The 26,001-nt window shown below is 43.0% G+C and overlaps 1 protein-coding gene across 1 annotated transcript in view; it reads left to right on the top strand.

Moving 5' to 3' along the window:
- poli (polymerase (DNA directed) iota) overlaps positions 1-26,001 on the top strand; it is a 57,891-nt gene that overhangs the window by 24,715 nt on the left and 7,175 nt on the right. The window contains exons 3-6 of the mRNA XM_048604002.1: positions 5,384-5,439; positions 6,081-6,336; positions 12,905-13,141; positions 21,627-21,805. Coding sequence (XP_048459959.1) covers positions 5,384-5,439; positions 6,081-6,336; positions 12,905-13,141; positions 21,627-21,805 — 728 coding nt within the window. The remainder of the gene's footprint in view (positions 1-5,383; positions 5,440-6,080; positions 6,337-12,904; positions 13,142-21,626; positions 21,806-26,001) is intronic.

Raw genomic sequence — 26,001 nt, forward strand, 5'->3', positions numbered from 1 at the left:
CACAAACAAACGTTATCTGGTCAAGACACACTGATATTTGTGAGGACTTATTATGTGCAAGTTGGCTGACACTCTTCCTACATTCCAGCAGCAACTATTCTTCAATAGTATTTTACTTGAGTGGCTGTAAAACGATTTGGGACATTCTGTGGTCAAGAAAAGCACTGTATAAATGCAAGACTTGCTTTCATCCTCCAGTTTCATGTTCACTACTTTGTCATCTATTGATAAATATTTTACTTGAAAAGAGAATTATAGAGATACAAGCTGTATGTTGAACTTCATTGTCTTGCAATATTTGAACCATTAATGATTTAAATTGTCACCCATTTCAAAGAAGAGTGATACTGGTCTCAAAACATTAACTCTGTTTATCTATCTTTGGATTTTTCCTGACCTGCTGCATTTCTCCAGCACTTTCTGTTTTATTTCAAATTTTTGCTTTGTAGTTTTCAATTTAAACAGAAGTATGGCATTTAACTGTTCCCTGGCACATTCTCCATGGCAACAGCTCTACCTATCTGATTTCACTTGCCAACCATTCAACACCTTCTTTTCAAGCAGTATAGATTGTTGTTCCCATTGAGATTTTGTATTGATGTGATTCTGTCCTGATGAATACAAGATGAAAAGTTTCGACAGCATGTTTCTTCCCTCAATAACATTTTAAATTGAAGAACCATTTTTATTTGAAATGTTTTCAGGATATGTCTTGCTCATACTGCTCTGAATTTGCCTCTTTTGCATTGAAAGATAAAGCGCAGAACACTGGTAGAAAAGCAACCACACATTTTTTTCCATTGGCATAATGGTTCATTTGCAAGGGACAGGAGTGTCATGAAACGATCGATTGGAAGACATTTAGAGCATGGGAAATGGCAAAGGACAATGTTAGAAGAACAAATGGTTCATATAGAAACTTGAAGTGACTGTAAGGAGATTGTTCCACCCTTCAGTAGCAAAGGCATGGAAGAATTTGAAAGTTAGAGCAAGAATTTTGGTCTCAGAATTCTAGGCCACAAGAGAAAAGCCTACTGGGAATGATGGGAACTGGAGCATAGTGGTTGTGTTACTGGACTAGTCATCCCGAGTTCTGATGACCTAGAGATGTGAGTTCCAATGCTGAGAAATTGCAAATTAATTTAGAAGTGAATATATCTGGAATAAACAGATAGAATCAGCAATGGTAATCTTACATTTATTGTTTGTTGTAAAAGCCAATATCATTCACCAAAAACCCTTTAGGAAGGAAATCTGCTACCTCAGCCAGTCTGATCTATATGTGACTCCAGAGAGTAATGTGGTTGACGCTTAACAGTCTTTGAGACAATCTTAGCAAAGCATTCAATTGAAGGGAATTCACGTTCATAGAATCGGTACAATGTGGAAGCAGGCCATCAAGTCCACATCGTCCCTGCTGAAGATCATCCCATCCAGACCCACAGCCCTACCCTATCATTTTCCATGGCTAATCCACCTAACCTGCACATCCCTGGACACTATAGGCAATTTAGCATGGCCAATCCCCCTAACCAGCACATCTTTGGACTGTGGGAGGAAACCGGAGCACCTGGAGGAAACCCACGCAGACACAGGGAGAATGGGCAAACTTCACACAGACAGTTGCCTGAGGTGGAATTAAACCTGGGTACCTGGCACTGTGGGGCAGCAGTACTAACCATTAGCCACCATGCCGCCAAATCTCCTCATGGAATGTGCCTTATAAAGAAGTCTTGTGTGTTTTTATTGAGGTTCATCCCAAGCGGCTCTGTGTTGGAGGATTTTCCAGGCTATTCTCAGCAATGCACATACACACAAACATCAGCTTTGGCTAGAGAACAATCGAGTTGGTGAAAGATGCCATTTGGTCTGCTCAAAACTTGCTTATCTTCCAATGCACAGTGTTGTCCTCAAATGAGTCCTGCAGATTTTCACATTTCAATGCCTAGGGCTGCATGCTGAGGGACATGATAAAGCTTGGGGCTCTGCTGCAGAAGAGGTCACCGTCTAAGTTCTTCCAGTCATAGTACACCAAGAGGCTGGCATCGTTTGAATCCCTTCAGGCTCTATGCCTAACAAGGAGTGTATGTTGTGAATATTAAAAGTGTTTATTTCTATCATACAATTTGTAATTTTTCAATCTGTAATGTTGAGACACCCAAGAGTGGAAAATGTCTAATGGGGACAAGTTAAATTTTAATTCTGTTTGTAATGATTTGTTATATACTTTTACAAATTTTATGAATAAATCAAGCTGCAGCATTTTGAATGAATTGAAGTTGTCTAAGAGACCATCCCGATTAATGCTTGGAGGGGATGGCCTACCGGTATTATCGCTGGACTGTTAATCCAGTGACCCAGATAACGTTCTGGGGACCTGGGTTCGAATCCCACTATAGCAGATGGTAGAATTTTAATTCAATTAAAATATCTGGGATTAAGAATCTAATGATGACCATTGTCTGTTGTCAGGAAAAATCCATCTGGTTCACTAATGTCCTTCAGGGAAGGAAACTGCCATTCTTACCTGGTCTGGTCTACATGTGATTCCAGACCCACAGCAATGTGGTTGATTCTGAACTGAATTAGGGACGGGTAATCAATGCTGCCTGGCCAGTGATGCCCTCATCCTGTTAATGAATAACGGGGATAACAGAGACACGCTGTCTATATTCTTTCATAGGATGTGGATACCACTGGCTAGGCCAACATTTATTGTCCTTGAGAATGAGGCAGTGAGTCTCCTTGAACCACTGCAATTCATTTGCTGCAGACACCGTCACAATGTTGTCAGGAAAGAAATTCCAGGCATTTAATCCATTGACAGGAAGGAGCAGTGATACAGTTCCAAGTTGGGTGGGTCACTGAGATGAGGAGATTGAACACATGGTGCTGTATTTGCAGATGGCACAAAGGTGGGGAGGAAAGGGTACTGAAAACAACAAATGCTGGAGAACACTGTGGGTCAGACAACATCCATGGAGAGAGAGCAAGCTGACGTTTCGAGTCTAGACGACTTCATCAGAGCAGTACAGATTCCAGCATCTGCAGTAGTTTTCTCCAAGGTGGGAAAAGGTGTTGTGAAGGTGACATGCAAGGATGCAGACTGATATATCAATGTTAAGAGAGTGGACAAAAGTCTAGAAAATGGAGTATGATGTGAGGAAATGTAAAGCTTTTCACTTGACAGGGAGAATTAAAAAAAAGAGTATTACTTAAATGGAGAATGGCTGTAGAATTCTGAGGCACAAAGGGATCAAGGTGTTCTAGTTCATGAGTCACAATAAGTTAAATGCAGGTAAATTATGTAATCAGGAAATGCTAACCCATATTGTGAGAGAAATTGAATGGATAGATAAGGATGCTATGTTTTAGCAGGGCATTGATGAGACCACAACTTGAATATTGTTTACAATTTTGGTCACCTTATTTAAGGAAGGAAGAACATGTGTTGAGGGTGGTTCAGATGAGATTACTGGATTGATATCTGGAATGAATAGTTTGTTAATGCGAAAAGGTTGGACAGTCTGGGCTTGATTTTACTGGAATTCAGCAGAGTGAAGAATACTTTGATTGAAGTTCATAAGATCCTGAATGATCTTGACAAAATGGATAGGGAAGGGATCTGTGGTGGTGAGTCCAGAACTAAGGGACACTTTTAAGATTGGGAATCTTCCTTTTAGAACAGTCATGAGGAGAATTACTTTCTCTCAGAGGGTTGCACAATTTTAGAATTCTCTACCTCAGAAAGTGGTGGAGGTTGGGGTCATTGAATATTTTAAAGGCAGAGGTAGATAGATCCTGTATAGGGAATGGAAACATAGATGATCAGGGTAGGTCGGATTGTGGAATTTGGAACACAAACAGATCAGCCATAATCTTATTGAATGGATGGTTTGAAGAGACCAATGGCCTCATTCTACACCTAATTCATGTTTGTATTGTACTTGGAAGGAAATTGCAGGAGGTGGTGTTCCCATGGATCTGCTGCTGTCACCCTTCTAGATGGTCATGCCTGTAGGGTTGAAAGGTGGTGTCAAAGCAGCCTTGGTAAGTTGCTGCACAGCATTTTGTAGATGGTACACACGGTTGCCACTGCGCATGGGTGGTGGAGGGAGTGATTGTTGAAGATGATGGATGGGCTGCTTTGTTCTGGATGGTGTCAAGCATCTTGAGTGTTTTAGGAGCTGCACTCGTCCAGTTAACTGGGGAGCATTTCATCCGACTCTTGGTTGTGCCATATAATTGGTGGAGACTTTGGGGAGTCAGGTGAGTGAATTAATTGCTTCAAAATTCCCAGAATTTTTGTATGGCTGGTCCAGCAAAATATTTCCAAGTCAAGGTGGCAAGTGGTTTGGAGGAGGACTTGCAAGTGATATTTTTTGATGTTGAGAAAGGTAGTAGAGGAGGTAGAAAGAAAGCATCCCATTACATTTTCAGTAGAAAGTCTAAGTTTGTCAATACCACAAAGGAATTCCAAACAGATGAACAGAGAGTGAATAAGAAACTCAGATGTTCATCATTAGTGGGATATGTATTGAGAATTTCAACTTAGTTATATTTTTAAAAAACAGGCATTATGATTACAAAGTGAAAGTTTCAACAATAAATAACATAAAAAAGAGGAAATCTTTTGGTATGATGTTTGACTCAAATAGGGTGAGTAATTTGGCAAAACAAATATGTGGAAAATCCCAGAGTATTGAAGAATCTGGATGTTACTGTGAGGGATTTTCCATCTCAACCAAGGCATTTCATGTGTTGGTGTCCCTGAATTCATTCACATGATTACATGTTGACATCTAGCATGGTGCAAGATATTTAACAAAGGCTTACAACATTATGCTACAGCAAGAATATTTTCATGTATTTCTCTCTGCACTTTTAACACTATGGGATACACTTGCTAGGTTGGGACTATTTTTAGTTGATAATGAAGTAAGAATATATCAAATCATATTATCTAGATGCTGACTTAACTCAGTAACTTGTGTCAAACCAGGGTAAATATTGTATTATAATCATGCATAAATCACGTACTTTCTCCGGCTTTGCTACTTTACAGTGAATTCTTACTTAGTAGAACATTACTACAATTTACTGGGTTTTACGTTGAATTTGCTCAGCTTAAATGATAGAATGCCCAGCATTAAAAATATAAGCCACCCTGAAGCTTATCTATGACCTACGAAATGCCTCTGATGAGGACTATGAGTGTTCCTGCTTGCAATTAATCCAATGCTGTTCCATGGCAAAGCCTAGGGAGCATATGAGTGAGCTGAGTCAGTGGAGAGGGTGCACATACAGCATGAATCATGAGCCAGTCATGCCATGGAGATCAATGGGATGAGCTTTCAGAGTCTACAACCAGCATTTTCTCTAGCTGCGGGGTTTCTTCATATTATTGCATTGCTGATGAAGAAACTCACGCAGCATGAGGTGAGTGCTCAAAATGAAGGAAATTGTTGCAGGATGTCACGTCATAACAAATCACTTGCCTTGGGTGTAGTGGCAATTGCTAATATAAATAGAACATTAAGATCTGTAAATGGATCTGTAAGAAACTAAATCCAGGTTCTGATAAATGGAATCAATGGGGTCATTCTTTTCCTTACAGAGACATCTAGGTGAAGGGTCAAGTGCAGAATGCGAGCAAGGATGAAAATCGATCAGGGAAAACCAGATATTTGTGATTAATGGTACCAAATTTAGTATTTTAGAGGTAGGAGGAAGGAAAAATAGAAGTTAAAGAATTTCCCTGTTTTGTTCTCAGAAGTTTGAGTTAGAGTCAAATTGAATAAATTAATATGCATTGCAAGTTAATAAACGTCAAGTTTAATATGACTGAAAAGATATTCAATTAAGGGTGTAGAGCTGGATGAACACAGCAGGCCAAGCAGCATCAGAGGAGCAGGAAGGCTGACTTTTCGGGCCTAGACCCTTCTTATAACTGCTACCTATCTTTGTGAATGCAAGCAACATTCACATGGAAAAATGTGTGAAAGTAAAAAGATACAGAGGCACTGTACCTGCTTGCCAGAGGTTTTCTCAGCTTTCTATAAACGAGGTAATGTCACAAGGCCAGCACAACTGTCCTGCTAATACAGATAAATGTCATTGCACATTATGTACACTGGGTATCCCACAGTAATTATCTCTGTTCTGTCCTGTTTGTAGAATTATTGGAGGAGTTCAGTCCGTTCGTGGAGAGGCTGGGCTCTGATGAGAATTTTGTTGATGTTAGTGAACTGGTGGAGAAGAGACTGCAGCAGCTAGGACCTGGTGGTGTTGTCCCAGCAAATGTTTTTGTGTCTGGTCATGTGTATGGTAACCGAGGTAGGTACAATTCCTTAGCAATTAAGAGCCATATGTTTACCTGAGTGGACCCTCAACACAAGAGAGAGTTTCCTCTCCATCCGTCTCTACCTCTTTATCTCATACTCTTCCCTTAAGATGTTCCTGAAATCTATCTCTTTGACTAAGCTTCTGGTCCCCTGTGCTTCTAACTCATATGTTACTGTATTATATTTTGTATGATTACACACCCCTTGGGACATTTCAGTAGGTGCTTTGTAAATGCAGCTTGCTGTTGTTATCGGTACAGCAGTCGCTCAGCTGTTAAATCTAGGGACTGTCCATAATAGTTTGTCATAATTCTGAACATAATTTTTACATGCGTGCCTGTTACAGCAGCTGCATTGACATACATTTAATCTTGTCCTTACATGACAACCACACACTCATATCTTTCAGCAGGTCTGACAGGATAATCAACCATGTGATTTTTTAAATGTATACTTTAGCCTGACATAAGCGCAAGAGATATGGATGCCAGTTAGAGGACAGTCTGTCATGCTGGTCACTAAGCTGACCCAGCACAGAAGAGATACTTTTTTGATACCTTGAATCCGAAAAGCAGCATGGAGGAGGAGAGAGCAATGGCAGAGAACAATGTGAGGGCAGGAGAGAGCATTATGGAGAGAAAGAGAGCCCAGAGGCAGAGCAAGGCATGGCCCTGTGGCTCCAAAACAGATCTGAGAAAAATCACTGTAATATCACAAAGAAATGATTGGCTGTTGAGTTTTTTTTTTGTTTACCTTTAAAAACCCATGTAATTTGTTAGTAATTAGAAGATTTTAATTGGTAGTAGCAAAATTTACTAGTAGTAGTAAAAGGTATTAGAAGTAATAGGGTTTAATAATTGCATAAATTAAGACAAAAGAAATTACCTAACACACAATAATGATGATAGGGTGATATATCCTAAGGAAGGGTCACCAGACCCGAAATGTTAACTCTGTTTTTTCCTTCAGAGATGCTGCCAGACCTGCTGAGCTTTTCCAGCAACTTTATTTTTGTTCCTGATTTACAGCATCCGCAGCTCTTTTGGTTTTTATTAAGTGATATATTCTGACTGCAGCCAGTGGAATCCAAGCCAAACATATTTGTGTATACGTTTACCGCTTGAGGAGCTTCAGCTCATGGACATTGAGCTAGAGGCTGAGTTCCAGACATTGCATAACATCAGGAAGGGGGAAAGTGGTTACCTGGGCATTTCATTTCTGAAGATAGTCACATTGCTCAGAATAGGGTTGTCTGATTTGGTAAGTGGCCACAAGCAGGCGGGAGTGACTGCAAGTGAGGAGGTTTGGGTGACCAAAAGGAGAAGTGGAAGATCCTCAGTCTTTGATAGTAGGAACTGCAGATGCTGGCGAATCCTTTTCTGATGAAGGGTCTAGGCCCGAAACGTCAGCCTCTCTGTTCCTATGATGCTGCTTGGCCTGCTGTGTTCATCCAGCCCTGCACCTTGATCCTCAGTCTTTGCTGTTTTCCGAAAGGTTTGAGGTTCTTGCAGCTTGTATAGTTGAGAATGGGGGAGGCAAGGTAGATGAACTGACCATGTCACCATGGCAAAGGAAGCCAATCAGTGGGGAATAAAAGGAGAGTTGCAGCAGCAGAGTGAGGCTGGTAGACACAGTTCTCTACAGTTAAAAGCCAGAAAGGTCCAAAAGCCTTGGTTATCTGCCCAGTGCCAAGGCATCTGCTCTGGACTGAAGAGGAACTAGCTTGGAGAGGAATACCAAAGTAGATATATTTTACTGTCAGTGTGCAGGGCCTTGGTGCAATCATGTGGAATATTTTTTACAGTAGCAGTCTCCTGATCTTGAAAAATTTCATTTTTTATTCATTCACGGCATGCAGGCATCGCTGGCTGGCCAGCATTTCTTGCCCATCCCTAGTTGCCCTGGAGAAGGTGGTGGTGCGCTGCCTTCTTGAACCACTGCAATCCATGTGCTATTGGTAGACCCCAATGCCACTAGGGAGGGAGTTCCAAGATTTTCACCAGTCAGCACTGAAGGTTATCTATACTTGCAATATTTCCAAGTCAGGCTGGTAAGTGGTGGTGTTCACTTGTCCTTCTACTTAGTCATGGATTTGGAAGGTCCTGTCTTAGGAACCTTGGTGAACGTAATTGCATATTCTTACCTACAACCAAAGGAACAGGGCAGTGGTTACACAGAAACACCACATCCTGAAAGTTCTTCTGCAAGCCACACAACATCCTGGTTTGGAACTGTATAACCATTCCTTCACTGTTCCTAGATCAAAATTCTGGAACTCCTTTCCAAACAGCAGTGCTGGTGTCCCTACAACCCAAGGACAGAAACGATTCAAAAAGGCAGCTCACTACTAACTTCTCTGGGGCATTTAGGGATGTGTAAAAAAATGCTGGCCTAGCCAGCAGTGCCCACATCCTGTGAACAAATACAAAAGATCAGAGAAGATTCACTTGAATCAATTCTGGAATGAAAGAGTTCTCTTAAGAAGAATTGTTGAATAGGTTAGGCCTTTACTCTTAAGAGTTTAGAAGAATGAGAGTAGGTTTTATTGAAACAGGTTCTAGAGGGGACTTGGTAGGACAGACACTGAGAGAGCGATTCCTCTTGTGGGAGAGACTAGAACTGGGGGACACAGTTAAAAATGAGAGGGCTTTTTAGATGGAGATGAGGAGGATTTTGATTTATCTGAAAGGGTAATAATTCTCTTCCCCAGAAAGCAGTGGAGCCTTTGCCATTGTATTATTCAAGGCTGACTTAGATTTTTAATAGACAAGGGAGTTAAGGGTTACTATAACCACATCAGCCATAATCTGACTGAATGGCGGATTCTGTCTTGAATAGATAAATTGCCCACTCCTGTTCCTACATCAGATGTTCCTATGACGCAGCTGTACAGCACACTAGCTACCACAGGGGATATACAACAGCTGTGGATCAGCACATTTACTGCCTCCTAAGTCCATCAAAATTCAAAAAGCTTTCCAATATTTCCTCAATGTGTCAAAGCTAGGTCTTACTCACTTTTATCTTCAATTTAATGCCTGTCAATCCATGTGTAAACACTAAAATTAAATAAAGAACTGCAGATGCTGGAGATCTGAAACAAAAACAGAAAATTGCTGGCTGAAATTCTGCAACTGTTCTGATGAAGAGTCACCAGACTCGAAATGTTAACTATGCATTCTTCCCTTCTATAAATGCTCCATCTGTGTGTACTTCCTGTCAATGCTGCATCACATTTCCGGCGCTACACTCAGGCAAAATTTTTCCTTTACTATACGTGGCGAAAGATACTTTTAGGCAAACATAACTTGGTTAACATAACCTCTTGACAGCCAGTTCAAAAGTACTAAAAAACTAGAAATGCTGAAGCCATGATGCACAGTGCCTGAAATTAATCCAACAAACAAAAGTAAGGTTCTGCATCTCCAATGTGAATAGCAAATAAGATTTCAACAAACATGCTCACTGTTTGCCTAACATCAACTAGACTTTGTCCCCTGAACAGGAGTGCGTGGCAACTTGGCTGAAGAATAAAATTTGTGTGAGCTTATATTATGTTCCTCTCTGTTTAAAGCCTATATGATCTGACTTTTCCTGACCAATGCAGCAAGATGTGCATTACTGTGTTATGTACGAATTTTTATACTTGGATTTTACAGCTCCTCCTACTGTGAGTTTTTATGATGGGGAGGGGGTGTCGGGGCATGTAAAATATGACAGGCGACTAGCTCACCACATTCCCAGCCACTCCCAACGAGGTTAACACAGTGAAGGGGTGGAAGCCAAAATTGACAGCCCACCTGCCATTTTCAAAAAGATATTGATGGTTTGTCCACAATTCAATTGACCCAAATATTACACTGTCTATTCCATAATACAGTTGGCATAAACAGTGGGCAAGAGGATGTAGGTTTTTTTTTAACCAGACCTTTTAAAACTCAAGAAGAAAGGTGCAGGGTTACATCCTATGGGATGCCATGCAGACATGGGAGCCAAACCTCTCCCACACTCCCCAAGATGTTACACCCCAATCATTGTCACTTGCTGCCTGACCATCAGAACCCACCTCTCACATCCTCCGTGTTTCCTTTTCTGACTCTGACCGAAACCCAGGATGTACCCATGGCTGTCTTGATCCCAGCTAGTAGCAGTCCCCACTACTGAGCTCTTGCTACTGGCCAATCAAGTTGACTGGCATTTATCAAGAGTTGGACTTAGTCCCACTGAGGGGCCATCTGCAATGTATTATTGCTGCAGGATGGTTAGTTTACGGTGGGCCAGCTGGTCTCTGATGTTTCTCCTGGCTGGGTATGATTAACATGCACCCTATTCCCCTCATATACCTTATCCCTGGCTGTAACACAGTCCTCTTTCATTTTTCACTATGGCCTGTCAGAATCCCAAGTTCTAGTGGCATTCAGTTTTCACACCTAAATTCTTATTGGCATAACGTTCAACAAGTTCAGATGATACAAACAATGCTGAATTGAGGGATGGTACCATTGGCAGGAGATAAAAACTGAGTCTTAGTTCATCTAAAGTCAGACGGAAACAACCATGGGAAAATTGACAAAGAATAAATAGAAAATAGACGTGTATTTATATAACATCTTTTACCATTTCAGAATTTCCCAAAACACTCTATACCAGTTTAAGATATCAAAGGATGGGAGAGATAAAGTTGAAGCCATCTGAAAAATATTAACAGCATTTAGACCCATCAGGAACCTTTGCCAATTTGTTTGTGTCCAGAATGAAGGCTAGAAATCTGGAGGTGCAGACAGATAGCCAATTGTACAAGCTAATATTTAGCCTCTTCTTTGCTGATGTCAAGGTGCTGCTGTATCATGTGGTTAGAAGGGAAGTTTTCCTTTTGACTCTGCAGCACTCTCCCACACATCAGCACTGCTGCATGTTACCTGCATGTTTCAGATTACAGCCGACAGTTACTGTCTGTCCATGTTCACAACCTTTGGAACGCATGCCTGCTGTTGCTAGTGGCAAAAAATCTAAACCTAAAAATCTTTGTGTAAAATGGCAAAGCTATGACTCTTCCCACTTTGAAAAGACAGAATTCTTTTGCATTTCCAATTGAAAAGTTAAATACATCACACAGTTTTGGCTTTCTGGAAGCTTGAAAGGGTTGGGGATTCAACCAGCCTGTGCTCTGTACTCCACTCCAAAACCACACCAGCCCCCATCTTGCCCACACCCTGATTAGATCCTGCCTTACCGCTACTTTTCACTAAACTTTTCACTAAACTTTTCACCACTTCCTGGATCACTTCAGGCCTTCTTTATTCCTGCTGTCCCATTTTTGAGTGTTGGAGCTCGGATCCTGAATATATTATTGAGCTACCAAAGGATGTAAAAGAAACATAATGTCAACTGAACCAAATGTAAGAGACACTCCCCTACAAACAACAACCAGCTTACTTCTCTTTCTTGTTGCTGTTGAATCATGTACTCCTATTTCTGTATCTGCCATCATCAAATATCCCACTGGGCCCTTATCTGCTTTTTACTTATTCATGGGATGAGGGTGTCACTGGTGAGGCCATCCCTAATTACCCAGAGGGCAGTTAAGAGTCAACGACATTGCAGTGGGTCTGGAGTCACATATAGGCCAGACCAGTTTCCTTCTCTGAAGGACAATAGTGAAACAGATGGGTTTTTCCAACAATCAACAATGGTTTCATAGTCATCATTAGACTCTCAATTCCAGGTTTTTATCAAATTCAAATTCCATCATCTGCCATGGCAGGATTCGAACCTGCATCCTCACAGTATTATCTGGGTCTCTAGATTAACAGTCCAGCGATAAAACCATTAGGCCATTACTTCCCCTTTTATCATAGAATCCCGACAGTGTGGAAACAGGCCCTTCAGCCCAGCAAGCCCACACCGACCCTCAGAGCATCCCACCCAGACCCATCCCCCTATAACCCACCTAATCTACACATCCCTGAACACTACAGGCAATTTAGCATGGCCAATCCACCTAGCCTGCACATTTTTGAACTGTGGGAGGAAACCCACGCAGACATGGGGAGAATGTGCAAACTCCACATTTACATCACCTGAGGCTGGAATCAAACCTGGATCCCTGGTGTTGTGAGGCAGCAGTGCTAACCACTGAGCCACCGTGCCACCTCTAATGTCAAAGCTCCATCTTCTGTATCGGTTGCAGCTGCAATGAAATCTTGGAGTTGTTGGTTCTAATTTCAAGCCAAAATAGTTTGGGATTCTGTTTGGCATGGACTGGTTGGACTGAAGGGTCTGTTTCTGAAATTTATGACTTTAAGACTCTGACTAAAGGACCACAAGGGGTCAGAAGTTGACTGTGACTGTGACTCTGGGCAACATAATTCAAGCCCCATATCTCAGTGAGAATCAAAAACATCCTCACTTAATAAACTATGAGTAACTTCATCAGTATTTTGCATACATTCTGGGTGCTTTGTGACATGGAAATGTTGATAGCACATTTATCTACCTTGTTATGTAGCTGAGAAGGGAAAGATGACATGTGCTGTGCTCACTAAATTATTTCTGTACAGCATTAAACACTGCTGATGCAAGACACGTCCGGTTGGCTCTCGGATCCCAAATCGCAGCAGAATTGCGAACAGCAATATTCAACAGGGTAGGCCTTACAGGAGCTGCAGGAATTGCACCCAATAAATTATTGGCCAAACTGGTATCAGGAATATTCAAACCGAACCAACAAACGACATTGCTTCCAGAAAGCATTCAAGACTGCATGGGAAGCCTCGTGCATCCCGTACAAGTGCCTGGTAAGGTTTTCCAACTGTACAGCTCGGTTTAAATTTATGCTGAAGGAGGAAGCCGATGTGAATTGTAACTTAGGCCTTATTTTTTGTGACATCTGCCTATTTGATATTCTTGCCAATTGTTGTACTCCAGCCTCATTTTTAAAATGTGACAATAAAAACCTGGTATGATACTGAGGCGTACAGAACAGAAAAGCCAGGCTTGCGCCCGCATGGTGCAGAATTGCAAGAGTACACAGCAATGCTCAAGTTACAACAGATGCAATGTCAATACAAGGTTGATTTGAATTTCAGCTTTTTCAAACCTCCACAGGATGTGGGTGTCACTGGCAAGGTTAGCATCAAGGTTTCCTAAGCCATTTCAAAAGGCAGATAAGAGTCAACCACAAAAATAAAAGCAAAATACTGCAGATGCTTGAGACCGAGAGATCTAAAATACAAACAGAAAGTGTGGGAAAAAAAAATCAGCAGGTCTGTCAGCATTTGTGGAGAGTGAAAGGAAGTTAATATTTTGAGTGCAATATGACTCTTCCAGAAATCTTGGCGATGTGGAAGAAGAGAGGTGGAAATATGACAGGTTTTATGTTGGTGAGATCGAGGAGGGGTGAGTCGAACAAAAGAAAAGGTCAGGGAGAGCTCAGAGGCAGCCAGAAATTAAAGAACTAAATTGTCATGGGGACAGAAGGCAAACGGAATGGTCATTTTGTGATCGTGGCTGTGATGAAACCCTCAAACTAAGAGGAGGTGGTGGTGTTGTCATGATGTCACGGGACTAGTAATCCAAAAGGCACAGCTATTAGTCTGGGAACACGGGTTCAAATTCTATCATCATAGACAGTGAAATTTGCATTTAATTTAAAAATCTTGGAATAAATAACCAACTAGCTGAAATAACTCCATAGAGGCTGGTATCCCGTCACCAAGTCACCCTTTATTTACACACGAACAGTCCATGACCTTTACCCAGCTCCCTCAGAGCCGGCTGTTAGAGTGAACAAGATGACTGACACTCCTGTTTATATCTGTCAGGCAGGGCTCCCTGATTGGACCAGATTAACAGCCCCAATTGGGGAACTCATAACCACCTGGCTGACCTCATTACAATCGCTACACTAGCCTAATGGTGACTTCGTAACTCCTGCTGATTATTGTAGAAACTCACTAATATCCTGCAGGAATGAAAATCTCTGATCCTTACATGGTCTGACCTGCGTGTGACTCCGGACCTACTGCTCTTAAATGCCTTGTGGGCAGTTCGGGATGGGCAATAAATGCTGGCCTAGCCAGTGATTCTCACATTCAATGAATGAATAAAATAATGTATTACTTTTGTTCTGAGCAAGCTAGTATTTGCTGTCAAGTGTAAAATGCACATTCCAATGCACTCAGTCCCAAGAATTATTAGGTGGCAACACTCAGTTCTACCCAGTGGATGAAGCTTATTGAAAGGTTTCCAATCAGTCATTCAGGACAGTGTAGAGGCCACTGAAAAGCGATTCTAGACAAAAGTAATTGGAGAGAGAAAGAGGGAGGGAAGAATATGCTCCTGTTTGAAGGATTGATATTTTTAGCTGTCCTGCAAGCAAAAAACTGACCTCCATTTAGTCTGTGTAGCTGGGGACCCCATGAGGAGTTGAGAGCAGTTGAATACCTCTATGTACCTGGGACTCAGGAAGGTCAGAGAAGTAAAAGAAGCAGAAATGAACTGTTGAACTATGTTGCTGAAAAGGCAACTGAATTGATTAGCCGACTCCCACAGCTACCTAGAATACACCTCCTCCCACTCACCTTCCTGCAAAAATGCCATCCCCTATTCCCAATTCCTTCGCCTCCGCCGCATCTGCTCCCAGGATGAGGCATTCCACTCCCGAACATCTCAGATGACCTCGTTTTTCTAGGACCGCAACTTCCCCCTGTCAGTGGTCGAGAACGCCCTCGACCGTATCTCCCGCACTTCCCACAACTCATCCATCACACCTCCTCCCCGCAATAGCAACCAGAACAGAATTCCCCTCGTCCTCACGTACCACCCCACCAACCTCCGGATCCAACGCATCATCCTCCGACACTTCCGCCATCTGCAATCCGACCCCACCAGCAAAGACATTTTTCCCTCCCCACCCTTATCTGCTTTCCGAAGGGACCACTTTCTCCGTGACTCCCTTGTCCGCTCCACACTCCCCAACAGCCCCACCACCCCCGACACTTTTCCCTGCAACCGCAGGAAGTGCTACACCTGCCCCTACACCTCCTCCCTCACCCCCATTCCAGGCCCCAAGAAGACTTTCCACATCAAGCAGATGTTCACCTGCACATCTGCTAATGTGGTATACTGTATCCGCTGTTCCTGATGTGGCCTCCTCTACATCGGGGAAACCAAGCGGAGGCTTGGGGGCCACTTTGCGGAACACCTACGCTCGGTTCGCAATAAACAACTGCACCTCCCAGTCGCAAACCATTTCAACTCCCCCTCCCATTCCTCAGACGACATGTCCATCCTGCGCCTCCTGCAGTGCCACAACAATGCCACCCAAAGGTTGCAGGAACAGCACCTCCTATTTTGCTTGGGAACCCTGCAGCACAATGGTATCAATGTGGACTTCATAAGCTTCAAAATCTCCCCTTCCCCCTACCGCATCCCAAAACCAGCCCAGCTCGTCCCCGCCTCCCTAACCTGTCCTTCCTCCCACCTATCCCTTCCTCCCACCTAACCTGCCTCCCACCTCAAGCCCCACCCCCATCTCCTACCTACTAGCCTCATCCTGCCTCCTTGACCTGTCCGTCCTCCCTGGACTGACCAATCTCCTCCCTAACTCCCCACCTACACTCACCGTTACTGGCTCCAACCCCGCCTCTTTGACCTGTCTGTCTCCTCTCTACCTATCTTCTCCTCTATCCATCTTCTATCCACCTCCCCCTCTCTCCCTATTTATTTCAGAACCCCCTTCCCCTCCCCCATTTCTGAATAAGAGTCTAGGCCCGAAACGTCAGCTTTCCTGCTCCTCTGATGCTGCTTGGCCTGCTGTGTTCATCCAGCTCTACACCTTGTTATATCAGATTCTCCAGCCTCTGCAGTTCCTACTATCTCTGAATTGATTAGGGGCTGTGTAGGGAGCAGTGGGATAAGTCGCAAAAGCCAGGGGCTGGGACTGAAGTCATGAGCACTGGTGCTGCTTCTGGTCCTGCTTCTGGTCCTGACCCAAGCACAGCAAGCCCATTTGTTTCAGCCAAGCCCAATGAGCTCCATCCCTCTGACCTGGGCGCAGGGAGGCCCCCTAGCTCCTGGGCCCTTGTTATTAGACCCTGATGTACTCCCTGACCCAGGCCCTACCAAGAACAGTTGGATATTTTTGTGCTGTTAAAAGTCAGGCCAAGTTATAGGAGTTAGAAGGTAGCTAAGAATGGGAGTCATGGTTTAGGAAAGATCCTGGGTGTCATGCTGGCTCACAAGAAGCCAAATGCCATGACTGATTAGTATATCTGAGAGTGGTCTTTGAAAAGCTATGAGCAGCATCACTTGCTTCAGCTGAATAAGATTGGGCTCAGGGAAAAAAACAGGTAGAAATGATCTAGCTTGGTGAAGTTAGCTGTTAGTGAAAGGCTGGAGTTGTGTACTTCAGTGCAATTTGCAGAGTCAAGGCGATCGTGGAACCAGGCAGCAGAGTGATGAATCAGAACAAGAATGGCCATTGAGCAGTTCGTGATGGTTCAGCTCTTGAGAGCATGTTTCAGAATTCATTGGTGAAAGTGGACATCTTAATTCCTTGTGAAGTTTTATGAGGTTGATGACTCACCATGTTATTGACATCTGACAGGAGTTACTGAGAAGTCCATGATATCTACCCTAGTTTCATTTGCTATTTGATGTGTGCTGTGTGGCTTTCGATCAAAGTGTATTATCCTTATTTGCAGCATCTCAATTCTGGGTATTAAATTTGCAAGCATTTCTATTGTAGATTGTCTTACTGTTCCTACTTTTAAAGAATTGGTAATTGTTCAAAACTTTGCAATCCTGTGGCTTAAACAAAAACAGAAATGCTGAAAAAACTCATCAACTCTGGCCAACATCTCTGTCTCAGGCTTCCTACACTGTTCCAGTAAAGCTCAGCACAAACTGGAAGAACAGCATCACATTTTCCGTTTGAGGATCCTGCAGCCTTCACGACTCAATTTTGAGCTCAATAATTTTAGAGAATGAACACCTTCTTCCGCAGTCTTTAACCACCCCCACACCCCAGGCCTTGTAATCACATGGGCTGCTTTCAACTCAGCCAACCTACTTTTACCCACTTATAGCCCCAATTAGAGCTTTCCTTTATCCCTAGCATACTATCATTAACCCCCTTGTCTCCCTAACTGTCATATTCTCTCTATCTCTCTGGGCTTTACCTCCACCTATCTGCTCACTCCTAAACCTCCCCCCACCCAACCAACCCAACCCGGATCCAACCAAGTGTTCAGTGTATATACCACCTTTTCCTAGCTACTATTAATTCTGCTTTCTTTCTACAGATGCTGCCAGACCTGCTGAGTTTCTTCAGCAATTTCTGTTTTTGTTTCTGATTTCCAGCATTCACAGTTATTTGTTTTATTTGAAAGTCCTTTGGCTTTAGTCTTTTTAGTAAATTCAAGCTATGGTTCAAGAAGGCAGCTCACTGGCACCTTCTCAAGGGCAAATAGAGTCATAGAGTTGTACAGCATGGAAACAGAGCCTTCAGTCCAACTCGTCCATGCTGACCAGTTATCTTAAATAAATCTAGTCCCATTTTGCCAGCATTTGGCTTATATTCCCTTCCTATTCATGTGCCCATCCATATGCCTTTTAAATGTTGTAATTGTATCAGCCTCTACCACTTTGTCTGGCAGCTTATTCCATACACGCACCACCCTCTGTGTGAAAAAATTGCCCCTTAGGTCCCTTTTAAATCTTTCCCCTCTCACCTTAAACTGATGCCCTGTAGTTTTGGACTCCTCCACCCTGGGTAAAACACCTTGCCTATTTACCCCATCCATGCCCCTCATCATTTTATAAACCTCTATAAGGTCACCCCTCAGCCTCTGATGCTCCAGGGAAGATAGCCCCAGTCTATTCAGCCTCTCCCTATAGCTCAAACCCTACAAGCCAAGAAACATCCTTGTAAATCTTTTCTGAACCCTTTCAAGTTTCACAACATCCTTCCAATAGCAGGGAGATCAGAATTGCACACAGTATTCCAAAAGTGGCCTAACCAATGTCCTGTACAGCCACAACATGACCTCCCAACTCCTATACTCAATCCACTGACCAATAAAACAAACATACCAAACACCTTCTTCACTATCCTATCTATGTGGGACTCTACTTTCAAGCAACTATGAACCTGCACTCCCAGGTCTCTTTGTTCAGCAAAACTCCCCAAGACCTCATCATTAGCTGAATAAGTCTTGCCCTGATTTGCCTTTCCAAAATGCAGCACTTTTCATTTATCTAAATTAAACTCCATCTGCCACTCCTCGGCCCATTGGCCCATCTGATCAAGATCCCATTGTACTCTGACATAACCTTCTTTTCTGTCCACTACACCTCCAATATTGGTGTCATTTGCAAACTTACTAACCTTACCTCCTATGTTCACATCCAAATCATTTATATAAATGACAAAATGCAGTGGACCCAGCACCATTCCTGTGACACACCACTGGTCACAGGCCTCCAGCCTGAAAAACAACCCCCCCACCATCATCTTCTGTCACCTACCTTCGAGCCAGTTCTGTATCCAAATGGCTGGTTCTCCCTGTATTCCATGTGATCTAACCTTGCTAACCAGTCTGCCATGAGGAACCCTGTCGAACGCCTTACTGAAGTCTACGTGGATCATATCCATTGCTCTGCCCTCATCAATCCTCATCATTACTTCTTCAAAAATTTAATTAAGTTAGTGAGGCATGCCCTCCCACACACAAACCCATGTTGACTATCCCTAATCAGTCCTTGCCTTTCCAAATACATGTAAATCCTGTCCGTCAGGATTCCCTCCAACAACTTGCCCACCACCGATGTCAGGCTTTTCCTTACCACCTTTCTTAAATAGTGGCACCACGTTAGCCAACCTTCAGTCTTCCGGCACCTTCTCTGTGGCTATCGACGATACAAATGTCTCAGCAAGGAGCCCAGCAATCACTTCCCAACCTGCCCACAGAGTTCTAGGGTACACCTGACCAGGTCCCGGGATTTATCCACCTTTATGCATTTTAAGACGACCAGCACCACCTCCTCTAATATGGACATTTTTCAAGACATCGGTATTTATTTCCACACGTTCTCTATCTTCCATATCCTTCTCCACAGTAAACACTGATGCAAAATACTCATTTATTACCACTCCCATCTCCTGTGTTTCCACATATAGGTGGCCTTGTTGATCTTTAAGGGGCCCTATTCTCTCCCCAGTTAACCTTTTGTCCTTAATGTATTTTGTAGAATCCCTGTGAATTCTCCTTAACCGTCTTTGCAATTTCTACCTGCTTTTTCCCTGAGCCCAATCTTGTTCAGCTGAAGCAAGAGATGCTGCTCATAGCTTTTCAAAGACCACTCTCGGGTATACTAATCAGTCGTGGCATTTGGCTTCTTATGAGCCAGCATGACACCCAGGATCTTTTCTAAACCATGACTCCCTCAGGAAGGGTCACTGGACCTGAAACGTTAACTCTGTTTTTTCTTCACAGATGCTGCCAGACCTGCTGAGTTTTTCCAGCAACTTTGCTTTTTTTTGCAGATTGAAACTGATACAGTTGGGAAAAAGAGTAAGTCAAACAGTCAGGGAAGGCAGGAACAAAGCAGAGAATGACGTAGGACTGATAAACTAAACTGCATTTATTTCAGTGCAAGAGGCCTAACAGGTAAGGCAGATGAACTCAGGGCATAGTTGGGAACATGGGGCTGTTGCAATTACGGCGACATGGCTCAGGGATGGACAAGACTGGTAGCTTAATATTGCGGGGTATAGATGCTATAGGAAGGCTAGAAAGGGGGACAGAAGAGGAGGGGGAGTCATGTTTTTAATCAGGGATAACATTACTGCTATACTTACGGAGGATATTCCTGGGAATACGTCCATGGAAGTTATTTGGATGGAACTGTGAAATAAGAAAGGAAAGATCACCTTATTGGGATTGTACTATAGACCCCCCCAACAGTCAGTAGGAAATTGAGAAACAAATTTGTAAGAATAATAGGGTGATTATGGTAGCGGATTTTAGCTTTCCAAACATAGAATGGGACTGCCGTAGTGTTAAGGACATGGAATTCATTAAGTGTGTACAAGAAGATTTTCTGATTCAGTATGTGGATACTAGAGAAGGTGCAAAACTTTACCTACTCTCGGGAAATAAGGCAGGGCAGGTGACTGAGGTGTCAGTGGGAGAACACTTTGGGGCCAGTGACCATAATTCTATTTGTTTCAAAAATAGTGATGGAAAAGAATAGACCAGACCTAAAAGTTAAAGTTCTAAATTGGAGGAAGGCCAATTTTGACGGTGTTAGGCAAGAACTTTCAAAAGTTGATTGGGGGCAGATGTTTGCAGGTAAATGGACGGCTGGAAAATGGGAAGCCTTCAAAAATAAGATAACAAGAGTCCTGGGACAGTATTCTTCTGTTAGGGTGAAGGGCAAGGCTGGTAGGTGTAGGGAATGCTGGATGACTAGAGAAATTGAGGTTTTGGTTAAGAAAAAGAAGGAAGTTTATGTCAGGTACAGACACCAGAAATCGAGTGAATCCCTAAAAAAGCAGAAAGGCATTTGGAGTATACTTTAGATGGAGTCAGGAGTGCATAAAACATATAATCAGAAAAGAACCCACTCTACTTGCTATTGTGGATTTACAAAAAAAAGTAAGGTTACACTTTAAAAAGCCACATAGCAACTCCTCTGCTGTGAGCTCTCCCACATAGGTTTCTCCAAGGTCAGCTGTGAATTTTGCTGTTTGTTAATTTTTCTTAGAACGAACTTCAATGTTCAGAGATACTGAAAAGTCCAACATAAAATGAACATAGCTCATTTTGAAGGAACAACAGTATTATTCACTCCACATCCATCGATATTTCCACTAAAATACTGGGAAAAAATGAGACAGAGTGTTTTTATGTGACTTGGTGAATCTCTTTTCCCTTCACTCCCCTGAGTGAGCAAATCTCCCCAAATGATGACCAGTTGAAAACTGGTAAATTGTTTGACCAGAATCAATATTTTAAATGAAGGTGCAGCCTTAATCATGCCAGATTAACCTTTATGTAAGATAGGAACACATTGTGTCCACATCATATCAGTTCTGAGGAAGGGTCACCGGACCCAAAATGTTAACTCTGATTTTTTTCTTCCTAGATGCTGCCAGACCTGCTGAGCTTTTCCAGCAACTTCTGTTTTTGTTCCTGAACACATTGTGTGCTGGTATTCTCTGCAGTCTAACTTTCTTTTCAATTTCATCCATTTTATTTTAATGTGGTGTTCCAGGGATTGGTCCTAAAACTGCCAGGCGGCTTGAGTATCTCGGAATTAGCAGTATTCATGGGCTGCAGACATTCCCTTTGAATGTGCTGGAGAAGTACTTGGGAGTGTACACAGCTCAACGAATCCACAAGCTCAGCTTTGGCGAGGATGACTCCTGTGTGGTTCCTAGAGGACCACCCCAGGTAATTTCCTTCAATGTGAAGTAACAATGTACAGAAGTTCTTAGGCAAGAATCTTGGATGCAAATCAAGCACATTAGCCAATTTCTGTGTGCAGTGTTCTTTGTCCAATCTGAGCAGACCACATAGGGGCTCATTAACTTTAGGCATGTTTGCCTGCAAGCAGCACATGGAATTTAAAAGATGCAAAAGAAGGATTTGTTTCAATACCTTGCAGTGGGAACATTCTGTGCAGTTTTCTCAATTCTACAGTGACGTAACCAGCAGTCCTTAAAATGGACAGCTGCAGACCTTTGTAACAACTGGCTACATTCTTTTTGGGTTTGACCTGACCAGATATGGAGTTAGGAGGAACAGCAAATCTGTGGACCATTGCTGCTCCACACTCGCACCCACCCATCCATTTATGTCCTTTCTCAACTTTGCTGGGAGACAGTTGCCATCCAAGCAGTTTTGAATTGTGAACTTCTGGATCTGAAAACTGCTTTGAGGGGGAATCTACTTTCTTGCCACCCTCAGGTCTCCATCATCCAGATCATAGAATCTCTACAGTGTGGAAACAGGCCATTCGGCCCAACAAATCCACACCGCCCCTCCAAAGAGCATCCCACCCTGACTCATTCCCCTACCCCTGCATTTCCCCATGTCTAACCCATCTAACCTACACCTCCCTGAACACTGCGGGCAATTTAGTATGGCCAATCCACCTATCCTGCACATCTTTGGACTGTGGGAAGAAACCAGACCACGCTGTGGAAACCCTCGCAGACACAGGGAGAATGTGCAGACTCCACACAGATAGTCACCCAAGGGTGGGATCGAACCCAGGTCCCTGGTACTGTGAATCAGCAGTGCTAACCACTGAGCCACTGTGCCACCCATATCTTCTAGCTGTGTGAAGAGAAGATGGCTGAAAGCAGATTTGGTAAATATTTTCAAATCATGAGTGAGCTGGATAAAGTAGGTATTGAGAAGTTGATCTGGATCACAAAAGTAACAGGAACAATAGGGCATAAACTTTAAAAAGAACATGCAAAAGAAACAAAGGCAATGTGAGAGAAGAAAAAAATTTCAGTCAGCAAATAGTTAGGATCTGGAATGGCGGCCAGCATGGTGGAGAAACTTTAGTCAAGGTATTCAACAGGGCATTGGATGATTGTTTGGATAGAAATAGTGTGCGAAGGCTATGGGGATGATTGGCACTAGGTAATAATACTTATTTGAAAGGGCAGTGCAGACATGATGGGCTGAATGGTCTCTTTCTGCACCGTAACAATACTGTAATTCTGTGTGCATTTTGTACTTGATAACCTGCCTAGATGCAGTCCTGGTCACCACATTATAGAAGAGTGTGATTTCACAAGAGAGGGTGCAGAGAAGATTTATCAGAACGCTGCCAGGTCTGGAAAGTCTGAGCATTGAGAAAAGACTGGATATGCCTAGAGCCTTGAATGGAAGTTGTATCTCTTCCAATGCAGGATGGTATTATAATGATATGCAAGATTAACATATGATATTGATGTATCTTGTCATTTTTCATTAAGATATCTCAAAGTTGATATTAATTACTGTTTTTAGAACGCTGTGACTATTGTAAACCAGTGAAATAGGCATTCCACATCAGTAATGTCCCATCAAGAGGTGTGTGTGTGTGTGTGAGAGTGAGGCAGAGAGAGAGGTGGAAGAGTGTGTGTGTTTGTGTGTGTGTGTGTGTGTGAGGGAGAGAGAGAGGTGGGAGAGTGTGTGTGTATAAATATCTAAATACTGCTTAAATATGACAAGACTTTCTGACTCAGCCACTACCTTCTAAGTGAAAAGAATGTCTCTTCAACTCTCCTCTTAGCTTCAATCTCTTATCTTAAATCAGTGCCCCCTGGTTTTTAACCCCTCCACTAATGGAAAAAGCACTTTCCTATCCACTATATCTATGCCTGTTATAATTTTATAAATCTCGATTGGATTGTGTCTCAAGGAGGCAGCCCCAGCATATCCAGTCTTTTCTCAATGCTCAGACTTTCCAGACCTGGCAGCGTTCTGATAAATCTTCTCTGCACCCTCTCTCGTGAAATCACACTCTTCTATAATGTGGTGACCAGGACTGCATATAGTACTTCGACTGAACTCAAAACGTTAGTTCTGCTTTCTCTCTACAGATCCCACCAAACCTGCTGAGTTTCTCCAGCAATTTCTGTTTTTGTTTCAGATCTTTAGCACCTGCAGTTCTTTGTAATTAATTCCAGTTAATATGTGGGTCATTGAAATGCCCTGCCACGATTACACATTACATTATTATTACATTCTGCTAAAATTTGATTATATATTTGTTTCTCTACCTCTCCTTGACTATTTCAGGGTGTAAAATACACACCTAACATATTTGAGTTCTTTACTTCTACTCATATAGCCTCCTTTCATGATTCTTCCAAGATATCATCCCTCTTCACTGTCATAATTGATTTCTTGATCAATATTGCAATCTCCCTCTCCTCTCTAGCCCCTCTCTATCTCATCTGAATACCATAAAAACAGGAATCTTCCCCAGCTTTCAGCCAAGTCTAGCTCATAGCTTTAATACTCACACACGTTTAGCTATGCACTCAGCTTGTCCATCTTATCCCTCAGGCTCTTTGCATTAAAATATGTTGCATTTAGCTTTGCTAATCTCACTTCTCACTTATCTAGTCTACATTTTCTCTGTCTTCCAGACTCACTTACTAATGTTTTTATTTCCATTTTCATCTGAGCTTCTCTTTCCTCCGAACTACTTGACAGGATCCCATTGCCCTGCCTATCTCAATTAAATTCATCCAGCAGCATTATCAACTTCCCTATTCACTGAACCCCGTACACTTCCCACCTCCCCATACACTGAACCCTGTATACTTCCCACCTCCCCAAGCAATGTTCTTAATGCTGCAAGAGCCTAAAACTGTCTGCTGTATCCTTACATTCCTGTACTCACCACTTCATAGCACAGGGAGTAAATTGGAGATCACTACCTTTTTAAGAGGAACTCATAGAATCCCTATAGAATCCCAACATGTCCACACTGACCCTCAGAGCATCCCACCCAGACCCATCCCCCTGTAACCCACCTAATCTACATATCCCTGAACACTATGGGCAATTTAGCATGGCCAATCCACCTAGCCTGCACATCTTTGGACTGTGGGAGGAAACTAGAGCACCCAGAGGAACACAGACACAGGGAGAATGTGCAAACTTCACACAGACAGTCGCCCGAGGGCAGAATCGAACCCAGGTCCCTGGTGCTGTGAGGCAGCAGTGCTAACCACTGTGCCACTGTGTCACCCGAAATCTGGCTTTTTAATTTCCAATCTAACTCCCTAAATTCTGCTTGCTCGACCTTATTTTTCTTTCTTCCAATGCCATTGGTCCCAACATGGACCATGACTTCTGGCTGTTCAGAATGCCCTGTAGACACTCCCTAACATCCCTGACTCTGGCACCTGGAGACACCGTACCATCCTGGAGTTGTGTCTATGGCCACAGAAGTGTACTGTCACTTTCCCTTCTGCATTTCTTACCATCCCCCCACCCCAAAACCCACCACCTCCCTGGACATCCACAGTACCTTGGCCTTGGCTCTGGTTGTCTTCTACCGAGAAACTGTCTCACTCACTGTTTTCCAAAGCACAAAAATAATTTGCAAGCGAGATGTACTCAGGGGATTCCCTCAATACCTGCCTGGTCTCCTCCTTCTGTCTGGCAGTCAGGCGTTCCCTCTCTGCCTGCACTTCCTTTAGCTGCAGAGTAACCACCTCCTGAGACGTGCACAAACCTTCCAGCCTCATGAACGCACCGCTGTGCCCCCTGAAGGCACTTCGTGTGCACATGGTCATTCAAACCAGAGGAAGTGGTAGATGCTGGTACAGTTATAACATTTAAAAGATATTTGGACAGGTACATCAATAGGATAGGTTTAGAGAGCCAAACGCATGAAAATGGGACTAGTTTGGTTTGGGCAACTTCATCGACTTGGATGAGTTGGTCTGAAGGGTCGCACGGTGGCTTAGTGATTAGCATTGCTGCCTCCCAGTGTCAGGGACCCAGGTTTGATTCCAGGCAACTGTCTATGTGGAGTTTGCACATTTTCTCCATGTCTGCTTGGAATTCATCCAGGAATTTCCTCATACAGTCCAAGGCTGTGCAGATTAGGTGGATTGGCCATGCTAAAT

The sequence above is a fragment of the Rhincodon typus genome, chromosome 1 (assembly GCF_021869965.1).
Source record: "Rhincodon typus isolate 14 chromosome 1, sRhiTyp1.1, whole genome shotgun sequence".
Taxonomy (NCBI): domain Eukaryota; kingdom Metazoa; phylum Chordata; class Chondrichthyes; order Orectolobiformes; family Rhincodontidae; genus Rhincodon; species Rhincodon typus.